Source organism: Alligator mississippiensis, chromosome 14 (assembly GCF_030867095.1).
Source record: "Alligator mississippiensis isolate rAllMis1 chromosome 14, rAllMis1, whole genome shotgun sequence".
Classification (NCBI taxonomy): Eukaryota; Metazoa; Chordata; order Crocodylia; family Alligatoridae; genus Alligator; species Alligator mississippiensis.
In genome coordinates this window covers 10,775,833-10,792,780 of record NC_081837.1, presented here as the reverse complement: position 1 = coordinate 10,792,780, position 16,948 = coordinate 10,775,833, and the positions used below count along the sequence as shown (strand labels likewise).

General features: G+C 44.7%; 1 protein-coding gene across 2 annotated transcripts in view; it reads left to right on the top strand.

Annotated features, from left to right (window-relative positions):
• GALNT17 (polypeptide N-acetylgalactosaminyltransferase 17) overlaps positions 1-16,948 on the top strand; it is a 362,022-nt gene that overhangs the window by 335,608 nt on the left and 9,466 nt on the right. For both annotated transcript variants that reach the window (XM_019493492.2, XM_019493493.2), the window contains 2 exons: positions 2,361-2,498; positions 4,457-4,552. In XM_019493492.2, the coding sequence (XP_019349037.1) occupies positions 2,361-2,498; positions 4,457-4,552 (234 nt within the window). The remainder of the gene's footprint in view (positions 1-2,360; positions 2,499-4,456; positions 4,553-16,948) is intronic.

Genomic DNA, 16,948 nt, shown 5'->3' with positions numbered 1-16,948 from the left:
GGCAGCGGGAGAGAGTAGCAGCAGGATGCTGAGTACCGGTTATTTTCTGGTTTCTCTCAGTAAAGGATAACTACAGGTGCAGGAGGAGGGACAGTAATAGTGCTTAGCAGGCTCAGACCCAAAGCTTCAAGCTAACCTGTGTTTCAAGGAAAGTAGAGCGGTTTGCATTGAAATGAGTTGTTGGAACTTGGAAGATTAATAGGGTCATGATTAAGGCTATGTGGAGTCAACACTCGAAATGGGATTACAGATGAAGATCTGACCTTCTTTTACATGGCTCAGGACTTTAATATAAGCCTCATTAGTTACCTAACACTGATTTAATTCTAAAGGAGACTCATTTGCATAGACAATATTTTGTCATGGCTGGTACCTAGATGAAAGGCAGAGTTGATTTGCACCTTGTAGACTTACGTAGGGGTGGCAAATGTATGGCCCACAGCTTGGCCAGGGGAAGTAGCCTGCCACAGCATCCAAGACCCTAGTGAACGTGGCACTTGGCAGCAGGAGGATGAGCAAAGGCTGAGCACTGGGTTGCCCATGCATACTCCCCAGCTGCCAGTCCCAACCGTGTGCCCCTCACTGGAGCCAGGGATGGAGCTGCTGCCATGGCACAGAACATGCAATGGTGGCAGCTCCAATGTGGGACATATGGGGCCAGAGTCGCTTTTGCATGCCCTGGTCAGAGCCACAGCTGCTGCCACCACCACCGCCGTGTGCTCTGAATTGGAGCCAGAGCTGCCACATGCTCCAGATCAGAGTCGGAGCTGCCACCACTGCTGCTGCCCTGTGCTCTGGATCAGAACTAGCACTGCTGCTGCCCTGGCAGCTTCCTCATGCCCCAGTTGGGATCTGACCTGAAAGGAGCCTCGTGGTTTGGATCTGACATAGGGCACGAGGTGCATTTGACACCCCTGGGCTAATTAAATACACCTAGGTATTTATTCCTTTCAGGTATTATTTTTCCATCAGTCTCAGACTGGTTTAATGGGCTTGCTTAACACAGAATCCCCACTTGATCATGCTGATTTTGGACTGTGCCTCATCTGCCCATGTTGAATCATATTTATTTTCACCTATTGGCTCGCCGTAGCCCATTAAAATGCTCTCTTCTTTCAAGCAGAGTGAATAATTCATTAGGAGATCATTACAAGTGTTGTAATGGAAAATTGCTTTCCCAGCTGTATTTAATGAATATTTGGGAAGGCCAGAGCATGAACTGACAAAGAAAGGAAAAGTAGGCACCTGTCTAAAAGAATAAGGATGGTTGCAGCATGCCTTTGATTTCCTTCTTCTGACTTTTACCTGAAATTATAGGGTAGAATGAAAAATGCAGTGACCTGTTGAGTCATTTCTCCTGGCCACTGCAGGATTATTCCCATTGAGACATAAACTATAGTTTTATCTACTTTTAAATCAGCTCAAGCTGTGGGATTTCCACCATTTCCCTGGAGAAACTGTTTCACAGTACAATAGTTCAGATTGTCAGAAGTTTCTTCAGAGGTGCAGCCTAAACCCTTTTCCCCATCATTTTATTCTGTTTCTGTTTGTTAAACCCCAACATGACACCTTGAATCCTAAATCACTCTTCGCTCTTTTTTTTTTAATCCCTTTCTAACCAAGCTCCTGCTTTTTTGCAAAGTGACACATATTTTGGTCTTGAGCAGTAGACTTTCATGCATTCAGCACCAGCGATGGAGTCAGACCTCTGAGTGAGTATAGCACTCAGGCGCTCCCTTTTGACAAGCCTTTCCACCCAAATGAGTACCTTTGGCATTGTTCTCGTTTGGAAATCCAGGAGCTTGTTTTGATACCTGAGTGGGATTTAGACCTCTCTTGAAAATATTTTGGGTCCCGAGCCATTCCAAAATTCTGGTGTTCGGGACCGAGCCAAAGTCCATTGAAGTCCGTGGGAATATTTCCACTGACTATAAAGAGCTTTTAGTCTTTGCTTAAAAGTAATGTTCTCCATCTCCCTACATTTTCTTTCTTGCTCTGCATTTCCTCCCACATGCCTAAATCTGTCAAATACTGAAGAGCTGACAATTCAAAGAACATTGAAAGCATTGTTTTTTCTCTTGTGATATACACTTCTTCTTCCTGCTTAGTGCGGCAGTGAAAGACTTCCCTTTCTATTAACCTTCTTGGCCAGAGTTTTTTTCGTCTTAGCACTGGAAGTGCATGCTTGATTTGGGAATATGCTGTAGCATGACCATTCATCTATGCAGAGCCACTTAGCTTTTGAAAGGCTTCAGACTGTTTAGATGCAATGTCAAATGTTCATGAATCACAAACACAAACCTTGTTTTTAAAGGATAAATAAATAGTTAAGATGCTGAGGTTATATCTTTATTTTTCAGAATCCAGGCATTGACATCGGGGATGTATCTGAGAGAAAAGCTTTAAGGAAAAGCTTAAAGTGTAGGAATTTCCAGTGGTACCTGGACCATGTTTATCCTGAAATGAGAAGATACAACAACACTATTGCATATGGGGAGGTAATTAAGACCAAGCATGTTCTTAAAGCAGATTGATAAGTATTAAGAAGTAAGATATCAATATCTATAGATGCATATTTATATAACAGCATGCCATAATGGGTCTAGTCCAAAATACCCTTAAATTAGAGCTATATGGATTAAAAATTTATTTCTTATAGAAATTGTTCTTCATTCCCTGCAATATTTCTGTCTTTAGATTTATTGCCAATCTTGAGAAACCCTATATAGTCTCTAAAATGTGAATGAGAGATTTCCTAAGTTTTCGCAGTATTGTGTACGGTGCCCACTGCGTCCATTAGATAAGCAGCTGACTGTGTATTTTGTATGTTTTTTTCCCCTTGTAATCATTTTCCCTTGATCTAACCATTGCTAATATTGCAGGGGTTTCAACTATGCATGATCATCATGCATATTCCTTATAGGGCTCATTAAGTTTACCCCCAAACTCATACTATTGTGTCATGTAAAAAGACTTATTTCAGTCCTTATTGGCTTTGAGACAGCAGTAGGAACATAAAAAATAAGTATTTACGATAATTAAATAACAATCTTTTGCAGTAAGTTTCCCATGGAATAGTGACACTCTGGAAGGAGTAATTAAAATATAGCCCAAGGACCCCAGATGGCTATTAATCCTGAGGAAGCGCATTGCCCTAAGGTTATTTTATGCCTTTACGCTGAAAAGGCAGAGTAATATTTCCATTTCAATTGGTCTGAGTGGGAAACAAATGCCTGTACAAAAACAAATCTCCTGGCTCAAATATCTCTCAACACTTAATTCACCTGATGATGTGCATTTATCAACAGTGGTTTGTTTCTTATAATATATTGCTAGGTTCCCTTTAAGCTTGAAAAAAAAATCACTGGTCCAGTTTCAGTTTTCCTGATCAGGCAAAATATTATGTAGTGATGATGAACATTTCCCTACTATTGGTTTTCAAGCTTGTATTAAGCTTCCTGAAACGTTTTACTGCTGGCAATAATGTTGCTCAGAGGGAAAGATTTTCCCATTTCATCCCTACAGCCAAAGCCTGGGCTAATAATGCTTTGCACAGGAGGATTAAAGTTAGAAACACCCAATGGATAAGCTCTCAGAAGAGGCTAGGATAGTTCTGGGACATAGGGCACCTATACATGTGCCGGACGCCTGCTCTGATGCATGCATCAGAGCAGACTTGATTAATCAAGCCTTCTGGAGCGTGCTACTTAGCATTGCTCCAGCAGCCTCCACAGCACATATATTCAGTGTCCCCATGCTCCAGAATGCAGGCAGGGGTGCTTTAACTAAAGCTCATCGAACGAGCTTTAGTTAAATCACCCCCACCACCATTTTGAACTGCGGGATGCTGAATAAACATGATGCTGCGGGCTCTTTATGTAGAACAGCTCCCAAGAGCCACTTTAATTAAAACACCCCCTACCCCAGAGCATGTTTAAAGATGCTCATAGAGGCCAAGGCAGTGTCATTGTTACACTTCCAAAATGAAGACTGTACACTTTGCTCCCAACTCCAGTGTCGGTCAGTACTCTCCATACCATACCTGGACCACGTTCTCAAGATGTCTAACAACACCTCTTCATTGGCCTCGTAGGCTGATGGCTACATGCATGTGCTCTCCTGTCTGTCTTCTACTTGGTAGCATGGAAGGGGTTCCTTGTGCTTTCTTTCCTGATGTCATCTCAGGAATCAGCGCCAGAGCCAAGAGGTAGTAATTGTAATGGTGATTATTGTATAAATAACAGCCCTAGCCGTTATTATTAAACTCTCTATTAAAAGAAAACCTTGTAGGCCACACTAACCCCTTTTGTAAATCAGTATGCCTGAAGGCACAGTAAAGCATCTTTCCCTCCCCATAACATTAAAGGTCAGAGGCCATGCTGTAAGCGGTCAGCAGCATTCATCTCCCATAGGGGACAGCTGCATAACTAGGCAATGTTTTTTCCACCCCCCACAGCTTCGTAACAACAAAGCAAAAGACGTATGCCTTGATCAAGGTCCACAGGAGAATCATACAGCAATACTGTATCCGTGCCATGGCTGGGGACCTCAGGTAAGGATTTGCTTTTGTTATACAGAAGCCTGTGTAACGATCAATAATTGGCAGAGATTGCTGCAAAGCAGAATAAAGATGTACAGTGTGTGTGCTGGCTTAGGCTTGCGAATGATAAGACTAGTCTTCCTGTTAAGAACAAAGAATAGCTCAGATAAAGAGGTATATTTTTTCCAACTACTCTTAAAGCCATTTTCCAGATTAAATTACCATAATCTTGCAAGAGCTGTGAGTAAAAGCTTAATTTAGAAAAAAGCTGCCAGACTTGAGTAAATAATGCTACAAGCAAAGAGCCAATCAGCAGAATAGAACATGCACAAGCAAAGCATTTTAAGGCATTTTCTTTTCTTTTTTTTTTTTCCCTGTTTATATGCCAGCAGGGTAAAGAGGCATAGACTGGGAAAACAAAACAAATAACGCTTTCTGATGAGATGATAACTAGGATGTTATTTCCACTAGGCAAAGACTTATTGTATGTAACCTTACTGGAGTCTAGGCTTGTATTTCTAGGGTTTTTCTTACTTAAAAAATTCAGATCAAACTGAATGGGTCTTTGGAATGCTACCTCTCATCTTAATCTAGGGGGAAAAACCATGGCTCCATTATCCAGTTTAGGCCATTTTGATATAAGGAGCTTGTCTTTGTCAGGATGGGGCGTTTGTGACAACTGCTTTATTTATGTAGATAACCAATTCCTTTATATAATTTTATTATTCATTGTATTTTAAAAATGAATTAATAATTTTGCTGCACTTGAATACTCCTGGCTTGACAGTCGTGGGATTGGAAAGCCTATGTTTAAGAACAGATGGGATACTGTATAAACCATGCCAGTATATCCATCCTTAGAGTAGAGGGGACAGATTCTGCGGTGTATGTCCAGAAACTGTAAGTCTCCAGCGTCTCCTTGGAAAGACATCCCTGTCATTTCTTTCTCCCAGTTTAGCCTCCCTTTAACCCTGGGATATTCTTTCTGTTCACATCAGAAAGATAGTCACCCCCTCTTCATTCAAGTCCTTCTTCAAAATTCCCTTCTTGCTTGCAGCCTTTTGGAGAAAAAGTTATACAGGCTCCTGTTAGGTCTGGAAGTAGAGCCATGATAGGAGGATACAGGGCTGGGTTTTTTTCTTCTCCATATAGTTTAGCTAAAGAGCCATGCTTTTAGTTCATATCTATCTGACTTGAACCTCTTAACTGTCTGAGATTCACCCATCACAGATACGCAAAATGAGCAGAGAGAGGTAGTTAGCCTGCTCTGTGCATGTCCTTTAGTATTATCTGTTGAAGTGAGCTGCTACTCATGAAAGCTTATGCATCTATGATTCAGTTAGTCAATAAGTTGTACTTCTACCTTGCCATATGCATATGGAGTGGGAGGTGGAAAGAATACAGATGGTATGTCCCATACTGTGTATACTCAGATAAAACATGCAGACCACGCCAGCAGCATCTGGAAGTGGGAAGGAAAACTCAAAGAACCTCCTCTGTGACTGCTCCCTCATTCTTCTGTTACTTTCCTTTACAACTCACAGCACAACACATAGTCAAATCAGTCGTCGTCTACCTTTCCTCCCCTGGATCAACCAAATTTAATTCAAAGGGATGCCATTAATTTGCCTTCTGGTAGGAGACCTTCTCTTAGACCATAAGCATGCCAGACCACCAGTCTAGGCATATTAAAATTATAGGTAGAGTTTTATGTATCAGAAGGGTTGTTGGTTGTAGCCATGTTGGACTAAGGACATAGTCAGGCAGAGTTATTTGGGTAGATGTGATCTCTTTGATTAGACCAACTGAATAGTTTAGAGCACAAACACAAAGCTTGCAAAGAACTTTTCTCTAACTATTCAGTTGGTCTAATCAAAGAGATCACATCTACCCACCGAACCTTGCCATTTGTCAGAAGGCAAACCATTTGCCCAGGAGTGTTATAAGGAAGGACTGACTGATTACTGCACAGATTCTGAAAGCTTTTTTTTTTTTTTTTTTGCATGTATTCTTTCCTCTTTTTCTGTACTAATATACCTCTGCCATCTTTCAACTTGGCAATGTCAATGTATGTACCAGCATCTTCTAGTTGTCTGTTTCATGACAACCACCTAAAAACAAAACAGTGCACTGTTCACACAGTTCCCCCCTGGAGAGAGGTTGAGATCCAGAAGGACCCATATAGGTTGGACAATAGTTATGCTGGAACATGCTTTTCAAGTTATGTATGTGCCTACTGCCCAACTCCCATTGAAATCAATACACTGTTAGAAAGCACTTGGACAGCATAGTGATAAAGGGAGTATGTGTAGAAAGGGGAAAAAATGTGAAATTCATGAAGCTGAAGCTGCATAAACTCCCTGTAATGGGTTCAGGGTTTTTTGCTTCACTCAAACAGTCTTTGACTTCATGCAGCCCTTTATTCCAAGGCACACGTACCCGTCAGGAACATCATAGATATCAATAACATAGTCCATATAGGGTTCACTCAGATTCCTGAGTCTTTTCCAGCCCCTGAGAAGGTGCCTCTGGCTTCCTGCTGCTCTCTCCTCTTCAGTCTTCCTTCTCAGGTGGTCTTCAACTCAGTTCCCCAACGTGGTTCTGCTGCTTCCATCCTGCAGCCCCTGGGTCCCTTCCCAGACCCCAGGAGTCCTAGCCTGGTGTTGCAGCCACTGGCCAAGCAACCCTCTCCCTCTCTGTCAGACCTGATTTTCACTCCTTTCCCTGGGGCCTTTGGACTTCCTGTGGCCAACTAATTATTTATCTTTCTCAACTGGCCTAGTCCTCCCAGGCAGTCTGTAATCACTCCTGCAACTGGGCTGTAGCCCTTGCAAGCCTGAAGAGGGCTACAGCCCGAGGTTTGCAGCAAGCCTCTGCCAGCCAGTCTGCTACACATCCTCCCCCCCAAGAGGGGAACCCCCTTCAATTCTCTATTCCCTTGTCCCACCTCCCAGGCACTACGTAGGGCACTCCTGTCCCGTCTACATCCTAGTTGCCTTAAGGACTTATTTCATGGGCTCCATCCTCCCCTGTACCCATGCCCATGCCTCGCAGTTTTACTTTGGCCCCAGCTTTGATGGCTTCTGGGCCACGGCTCCCCCTGTGTGTCCCTTGCCCAGAGCAAAGCTGCACTCAATCTCACTCTGGGCCCCTTGGCCATACTCTTACCCCTTCTGGGTTTTGGCCCAAGCTTGGACAGCTACTAGGCTACAGTTCCCCTGCACTGCTCCTAGCACAGGGCAAAGCTGCTCTCAATCAGCCTCTGGGCCCCCTGGCCCTGGTTTTGCCCAAGCTTGGTTGGATACTGGGCCACAGCTGTCATGCTGCTCCTAGCACAGGATAAAGCTGCTCTCACTCTTAATCTGCCTCCATCCCAGCCCCTCCCCTCCCCTCCCCTCCCTCCAGGCCTAATATTGCCCCGGGCTTTGGCCTGAGTTTGGACAGCTCCTGGGCCACAGCTCCCCCTGTGCCACAACACCCCCTGTGCATCCCTAGCCCAGGGCCAAGCTACTCTTGACCTCACTCTGAGCCCCCTGGCTCTGGTTGTACCCTCTTTGGCTTTGAATGACTAGTGGGCCATGGCTCCCCTGTGCTGCTCCTAGTGCAGGGCAAATCTGCTTAATTCTGTGTGCCTGGTGGCACTGTGGGATTGCCCCTTGACAGCCTCACCCTTCTCTACCTCTGGGCCCCGCTTTGCAGGCTTTGGCCCAAGTTCCAACAGTTTCAGAGCCACAGCTCCCCTGTGCATCCCTTGTTCAGGGCTAAGCTGCTCTCAATCTACTTCTGGTTTAGCCCAGCCCTCCCTAGCACCCTTTGGCTCAGGGTAGGACTGCTGCAGCTCCATGTTCCCCTCTGGTGCTCTAGGATTGCCCCTCATGGGGTTTCTTCTCTGTGCCCTTTTCTAGGGATATGGGATTGCCCCACTGGGTTTTATGGGACCTCCACCATCCCTACACTGCCTCCCAAACCACCGGTACCAGCTGTACCCAAAGTCCCCCCCTGCCCCACACTGGGTCCAACTTTCCTCTCAGGTCTAAGCCTCTTTCTTGTCTTCTCAGGGTAGGTTAGATATCCGGTGATTGTTATCCTGCAGTCACCGGGCACGGAGCTCCTTTCAATGCCCCCTGCCAGTCTAGACTGCCTGTTCTGGCACAGGCCCCAGTTAATATGTTTCTCAAACTCCATCCCTTCTGGTCAGGTGCGTCCTCCCTACCCACCCACAGCGGTTCCTATCAGTGTCTATGGCTTGCTCCAGGGTAGCTCCCAATAGTCCCCTGGAGGTCTTAGTTGGGCTCGCCATATGACTACACTCTGGCTGCCCACTCCCTACAGCCTGCTCACCCTAGGCATTCCCCCGCTGCCTGCCCCCCCCCCACCACCTGAGGAGCTTTTCCCTTCTTTCTAGGACCACCTTCCATGAGTACCCACAATACACAGTCTTTTTAACTTCCCCACGAGCCAGCCCTTTGGTCCCTCCTTCTGTGAAGGATAGAGCCTGGCTCCCTACCAGGACCATAACTCAAGCCAAAGTTCCTAGGACCCCAGAGCAACTGTGTTACTGTCCGGTAGTCTCCATAGGGAGCAGTCCTTCAGTCTGTCTTGACCTGCATGGCTCTGCTGCACAACATTTGTCTGTTAAACATTGCCAGTGCGGCTCTTCCTAGCCTTATTTAGCCAGACAACCATGTACTCCATCCCCCCTGCCACCTGGAATACCTGCCGTAGCTTCCTCCAGCATACCCCGAGGTCAAAGTTCCTCACAAATACAATGGTCTTCTGACTGGTGGCTTTCCCTATCTTTCTCAGCTGGCCCAGTTTTCCTACAAACCTGTAATTACTCCCAACTGCTTGCAGCTGGGCTGCAACCCTTGCATGCCTGGAGAGGGCTACAGCCTGAGATGTGCGGTCTGATTCACGCCTCTGCCAGCCAGTCTGCTACACCCCCATTGGTAAGGGGTTTGCTTTACACACAGAGGCAAGCTGCTTACATCAAGCTTTCATCTCAAAAGATAAGTTGCAGAAAGGCTCACTACAGCTGCTTAATTCCTGGTCCCAGGTGTTCTCTAAGCCAGCATCTACTCTAATACTCTTGGGTCAATGCAATTCTTATTAGAAGTACGGAGAAGGGGAGCCTCTGAGGGTTAGTCTGCTGTTTCTTTAATCTGTGTTATATGAGGAAACTCAGCACTGCAATTGCATTCATTAAGATCAAAACTGTGAAATATAACACAATAAAGACCATCACATTAAGTGCTCACTAGATATTTGCATAATAAAAAGCTTGCCTGAGGAAATCAATTTCTCACATGAATCAGAAAACAGTGCAGGAGGGGGAAAATCCCCCAGGAGACTGGAAAGTTCCTAAACTTGTTTGGGGTAATTAATTTATTGAGTAGATTTGCAACTTAACCGTCAGTTTTCTTACTGTACAAAAGGCAGTCCCAGCCCCTTTAACTGATTCCAGCCATTTTCGAGCCCTATTCTGTAGCTTTCCTGGTAGTAAAGAATATAGCTTCAAGTACAAAAATGGCATCACCAGTTCTTTTTTTTTTTTTCCCTCAACCTTTTATTAGACCTAAGGCACCCCTTGTTAGATTTTGGGCACCCCTTATTAGACTCAAGGCACCCCTTAGAAAATGCCAGCTCTTCATTTTCCCTTGTTTGGCTAGAGAAAAATAATGGAGCAATTCTTCTGTTCCATAAAAATCAAACTACCACTGATCAGAAGGCTTCTAACACTATAAATTCCTATTTGAAACCTTTGGATTTATCTTGTGAATTATGTTTGCACACATAACAGTGCTATCATTGCATGGCACTCTGTGGCATGCTCGAAAGGATCTTGAGGCACCGCAGGGTGCCACAGCACCCTGGCTGAGACCCACTGCTCTGGAGGTAGCAGAGCAGTGGTGACTGAAGCATCCTGCCACGGGAACACCGAGAGCGAAGCAAAAAAGGACAAACTTACCTGAAGATACAAGAGAAGGAAACAAGCCGGAACAAGGAAAACGCCACGCTCCGGACAGTCTGGGGAATCAGCTGGGGCCGTGGCAGATCAAAGACTGCTGCAGCAAACTCGAAGGCCAGGGTTTGAACCCGGGAGGGAGAAAAGGGCGTGTCAAAAGCAAAGACCATGGCGGACTGCAAGAGAAGGAACAGCTGGGTCAGATGGGCAGTGAATAGGAGGCTGCCATGGCAGACCCAGCTGGGATTTAAATGACACTGAGGAAGTATCCAGGGTCAGAGGAGAATGGAAGGACAGCGAAGAACAGGAGAGGGAAACGGAGAGCAGACAGGAGGAGAAGACTGACCCAGAGCCTAAGGGAAGACTCCAGCCCCTCAACTTACCTGGTAAGATATGGTGAAGAACTTGATCCGACGGGGAGAGCCGGCCGACCAGCGAATCCAGTACCGGGGGGTGAAGAGAACCGCTCTGGGAACCTGGGGGAGGAAGAAGTTACGGACGGAATTACTCCCCAGGAGGGTGGGAGGAAGAGAGAGTTAGTCCCAGTCCCAGGAGGACAACAGGGGACCAAAAGAGAGAAATAGCTGCCTTGGGACCCGTGCAGGGAAGAACGGGGCAAGCAGTCAATTAGCCAAAGACTCAGACAAGAGTCCTTCAAGTGAGAGTAGGAACATCAACCTCAGAGGCACATAACAACGCCTGGAACATCAGGTGTGGTGAGGGCAGGGGATGGGGATTGCGGAGCCCTGCGAAGAACCGTCAACATCCTGAGCTTATGATCAATATCTGTTGTCTCCCAAGAGTGTCTAGATATATCTCCCATAACATCAAAGGCATGGCAGAAAGTCTTTCCACTGACAAGACTCTACCATTTCAATCGGGAAACAACGTAGCCCCAAGAGGTGCGACATCAACCTCTTACAGGAGGCTTATTTAGCTCCCACTGCCATACAACACTTTTTTGCATCTTTTCATCACAAAGTTCTTCATAAGAAGCAAAAGTACCATTTGAATACAAGTTTACAGCTAGAGACTGCAGCCAGCAGCCTGGTTTCAGGTACACTTGATTTGATTGATTGAATAGAGAGAGGGACTGATGGGCCATTTGTAGGCATGCTCACCATGTTCTAAACTGTGTTAACTGATTTGTATTACACAGTTCAAATCAAATTTCAATTCAAATCAAGGTTTAATTGATATTCGAGGGGGTTTGCCCCCTACTTCACAGACCAGTAGCCCATGGGCTCAGCCAGAAGTGTCAATTTTGCCCAATCTGGCCACAGAACGCAGTTTATAGCCGTCACCAAACACAAGTGCATGGCTGCCGACAACTTAAAAAATGGCTGCCCAGGTGAAAATCTGAACCCTCATTGCACAAGGGGTCAGCTGAAGATGTTTCAAAACAGAGCATCTTCTGTAATTTCTGTCTGTGCTGCCTGCCAGCCTATCCCTGCTTTCAGAATGGAAGGAGGGAAAGACAGTAGAGGGAGTTTGGTCTGAGGGTTTTTTAGCCCCTGCTGGCAGGTGGAGCTTCAGTTCACCCACCCCATCGTCCAGCACCAGCTGGGGAACCCATAGAATAAGCTCCCTCTGCTCCCTTTCCCCGCTCCCATTCTCAAAACTTTGCAGCCTCACAAGGAGGAGGGGCCATTGAGGCTTGCAGCCATCACCTAGATTCCCCTTCCCCCTGGAACCAACAGTGAACTTCTGTTTGTTCCAGGATCATTGAAACGCAGAACGCTTCCTGCAAAGCATTCAATTACAGCGGGGAGCTGCACTTCTGTCTGCACCTCGTGCACTTGGGCAAGGCTGGGGGCTCAAGATACTGATACTTAGTTGGGGTCAGGTGGTGTTGGCACATTTGACTTTGTAAAGGTGTTACTTTGTGTGTGATAGCCTCTTATGTGTTGCAAAATACTTATCTGCATTCCTAAGGAATGCTTCTCTGAGTTCCTAAGGACTGTTTTTCCTAAAAGTAACGCTGTATCTACATGTTAATTCATACAGTTTAAATTGCCTAATTCGGACTGCCCTAGTGTGCATTGATTTGAATCCTCATTCAATTAGGATTAGTTAATTAGGACTGGAGCCAATTTTATTTCAGACCACAGGCGTCCACAGGTATATAGTGATGGCTGTAGTTCAGATTAAACCTAGAAAAATGTAACCTCTATAAATGGCTGCATTGGCCAGCCCTTGAGAACTGGCTTATCTTGCCTGTCAGGGAATATAGTTCTGCTCAACTATTCCCTCAAAGATGGTGCAGCAGTTAGGGTACTAGCCTAGGACACAGGATCTTGGCAAGGGGTCTTAGCTTGGGCAAGTTAGTTGCCCATTAGGGCTATGCAAAGCTTCAGTCCCTGATTCAATTTGGCGGAGATTTGGCCTAATTTGGTGGCTGAATCTCCAAATCCAAATCCAATTAGAGGACCCTTTAATCTCTCTGAATCAAATCGAAACCCTTCAAATCGATTTGGAGAGATTCGGAAAGATTTGGAGATTCAGACATAGACACAGCTTTAAATGTTTTTTCTGCGTACCTCGAGGTACCAGGCAGTTCGTGAATGCTGTGATGCTGTGGCACATGGAGTGTCCTACAGAAGCGTGGGTGGGGGGCTCCCCAGCGCGCTTGGCAGCAGACCCAGAAGTGGACCAGAAGCACTTCCAGGTCTGCTATGGAGCATGCAGGGGGCCCCCCCATGCCCCTCCAGCTCAGTGACTGCCTCCTGGGGGGGCCCCCATGTCCTCCCTGCCTCCTGGGTCTGGGGCAGCCCTCCTGGGGTCCCCCCACAGCCAGTAGCTAAGCCGGGATGGCATGTTGGGGTGGGGGGAGGCCCAGCACTCTCCCCCAACAGACCTGGAAGCGGACCAGAAATACTTCCAGATTCTCTGCCGAGCACATGAAGGGTTGCCCCTCCCTGTACCACCCCCTCCCCCCCTCCATGCACACGTTCCTGTGGGATGCTCCATCCACCCCAGCATCGCAGTGTTCATTAGCCGTGCCTGGTACCTCGAGGTATGTAGAAAAAACTTTTATAGCTGTGTCTACGTCCGAATCGCTAATTCTCAAAATCACCATTGAATTTTCAGATTCAGGTTCGGCTGAATGGAGTCAGGGACGGTGATCCGAATCAACTAATCGAATCACTGTCTGAATCGAATAGGGTCCACTTCACACACCCCTATTGTCCATATGTAAGATGCAGATAATAGTATTTTGCCACCTCATAGGACTACTGTGATGACACTGAAGACTGACATGTTCAGATACTATGGTACTTGGGCCAGGAAAGCACTTATGAAAGTAAATAGGGAAGCCTGGTTGTAAAGGGCTGAACGAACTCCTGAGGTACTGCCAGGGTCAGTTAAGTGCTATTTTCAGCTGGGACACTTGAAAGCCCAGTTGCCAGAAATGTCACTCGAGAATCTATTCTCCCAGTATTTCTTGCCTGTCCTGTATAGGTTTATCAGGGTTAGAATAGCTCCAAAACTATCTTGACAATAAGCTTCTCACACCCACCAAAGCTGAACTGAAATGGAGTCTCCTGTATCTAGAATAGGATCAGTTAATATACATAGTCAGGACTTGAGGGCAAGATGGATATCCTGCTTTAGTTTATCCTTCCCTGTCTACAAGGAGCAGCCAACTGTGTAACTCGCACTACTAAATATAACTTAGCCACTGTTGTAAATGTGCATAATTCATTCTTAAATGGCACCAACGGCATATTGCACTTTCTAGATGGAAACCTACGCCTATAAGTTTATTATTATATGAGAAACTAAATTACTCTGACATTGTCTGCTCAGCCTGGGCTTGGAGATGAATGACTAAAAGCAGGTTATTTTACCTTCAGCTGTTTTTTGATTAAACTTAATGATGTTTTCTTTTCCTACCTGATGTTCTGAATTAAAATGTTGCATTGCTGCTAGTTTCTTTCAGCCTACCTGCCAAACAAGCTCAAAGCAGATTTTTCTTCCTGTTCTCTCTTATTCACATTGTCCTTTTCCTCTCTGTCTGAAAGCCAGTTCCTGGCAGTTCCTTTGTTTCAAACTAATCATTTGCATCGTGTCTCTTTGAAAATGCTTTTAAAAAGTGGTTATCGGTGAACATAGAAGCTTTGATATTTGGCTCCCTTGAGATTATAGGCAATGCACAAAGGAAGAAATTGGATTTTCACATCTATTGTTTAATTAATGGACTGTATATTGTAACTTAATATTGACAATACAATTAGGACTGGTATAAACATTGTGTTTAATTAACTCCTTGCTGTATATGTTTAACAACAAGTAGTAACTGTTCCTACTGGCTACTGCATTACCAGACAGCATGCTGGGAAGTGCTTCTATTAACCATTCTTTACAAACTCCCCATTTTAATGTATTAATTTCTTAATTAATAAGATTTTTTAAGCATTCCCGGTTTTAATTTATTAATTTCTATTAGCCGTTCTTTCTAAACTCCCAGTTTGATATGGAACTATTCACTTGTCATCTCTGTCCAACTTTACGACCACTCCCATATTCATTTAAATTGGTTTAACACTTACATTTCTGTTATTGGGCCAGTTCCTCAGCTGCTGTCAGTGGGGACTGCTCTTGGGGTTGTGGAAGCATTTGCGTGGGGGGGCAAGAATCCAAAGCAGGGTAGAAACTTTGAGCCCAGTCTAAATGTGCGTACTTTAATGTCCAAATCTTGCATCAAGATGCTCATGAAAGACTATAATTTGGCCATGTAAAACATGCGCTTACATGCTTGGTACTAATCTGAGCTAACAAGTCCAGGCTTTTATGCCTTGCTAAGATGCAAGGTCTCTAAAGAGGCTTGATTTCAGACCTGCAGTCCCAAGTGTATTATGGATTTTTGCATTTTCTTGATGTTGCTTTGGGGTAGCATTTGTCTTCTGGACTTTGTGTGCGTGTGTGTCTGTGTTTTGTCTCCTCTGTTTATCTTCCTTTTTGCTTTCCTTCCTCTCTTCTTTCACATAAAGCTTTCATTCATTTTCAGGTTAATTCATCACCAGGGTGGATGATGAAGAATCCTTTTATCCTGTAATTAAATTGAATCTGTTCTTGGACTCACTTTTTCTGATGGCTTCATCTTTTAAGTGATACATCATCAAAACACCTTGCAGTAATGATGTATTACACTAATAATACAGCAATACTTCACTGGAGTGTCAGAAGTGTGGTGATATATTGGTGTAATGGAAGACGCTATAATACAATAAAATTTAAGATAATGTTCATCCAGCATAGCATTCCATTTAATTACAGGATAAAATATGTTTTGCCCATTTAAAGAAATAGGACTTGAGGACAAAACCATTAATATTGAAATTGTCCAAGAGCATAGAGTGTCATGGTAGACGAGGAGCATTTCAGAATAAATTGTGCTAAAAAGAAAATACTGTACTCTTTACTTATTGTGGCTAGTTGATGAGCTGCTCACTGCAGAAAAGAAGCTAAACAACCCTAAATTATTTTCCAATAGAGTCAATGAAGGTCATCAAGGCTTTTATTTTGCAGGTCCCAAGAAGTCTAATTAACTTTCTTCCATCACAGAGGAGCAACCAGCCAGAAACAGTAATCAAAGAGGATGTATTGTTAACGTCAGGCTTACGAATGAGGAGATCAAACTAAATGATGCACCAGTGCACATGTACAGCCCCGGCTTCCCCAGCTCTGTTTAAAATTGCAGAAGCTGGAGGTTAGCAAAAAGGGAAAAATAAAGGGGGAAAGGGAGAAGAAAAACCCCCCGCTGTGTTGTTCAAAGAAGTGTGGCAGCTGAATTTGTTTTTATAAAGAAAGGAGGGGGAATAGCATAGCTGCAAACTGCTCTTCCTACTTGGAAACATGGTTAGACTGTAATCCCCTGGGACAGGGGACCGGAGGCACGGCATTAGCACAACCTTGGTGACTAATCTGGACCCCAATCATGCAACCTTTGTATTGTTGAGCCCTGGCTTAGAGGAGTAGTCCCTCGATCAAATACAAAATCAGCACTTAGCCAGAGGCAATGCAATTCGTGTTAAACTTGTCTAAACTCTTTGTTCTGTAAATATTTTTGTTGGGGTCATATTGAATCTCTCTCCTTTATTTCTCTTTAACTTCCTCCTCCAAGGCCTTGTTGTGATCTGATAGTCATCACTTATAATAATACGGAAAATGTTGCTATTCTTTCTTTCCTGGGCTATCTATGCTCTCCAGAGTGTATTCAGCCCCTGCCTAAGTGGCACCCATGCATTGAATGTTCAGTAGTATAGAATACATTCTTAGAAATCCAACTACAAAAAACTATGTTTCAGGCTCTTTCAAGACAGCTGGTGAGCAGAATTTGTACATGCGTCTGGCTATTTGACTAGCCCTTTCACACAGCCAAGAAAGCATGGGTTTGTTCCATAAGGCATCAGTAGTTTTGCTTGGTTTTATTACATGGA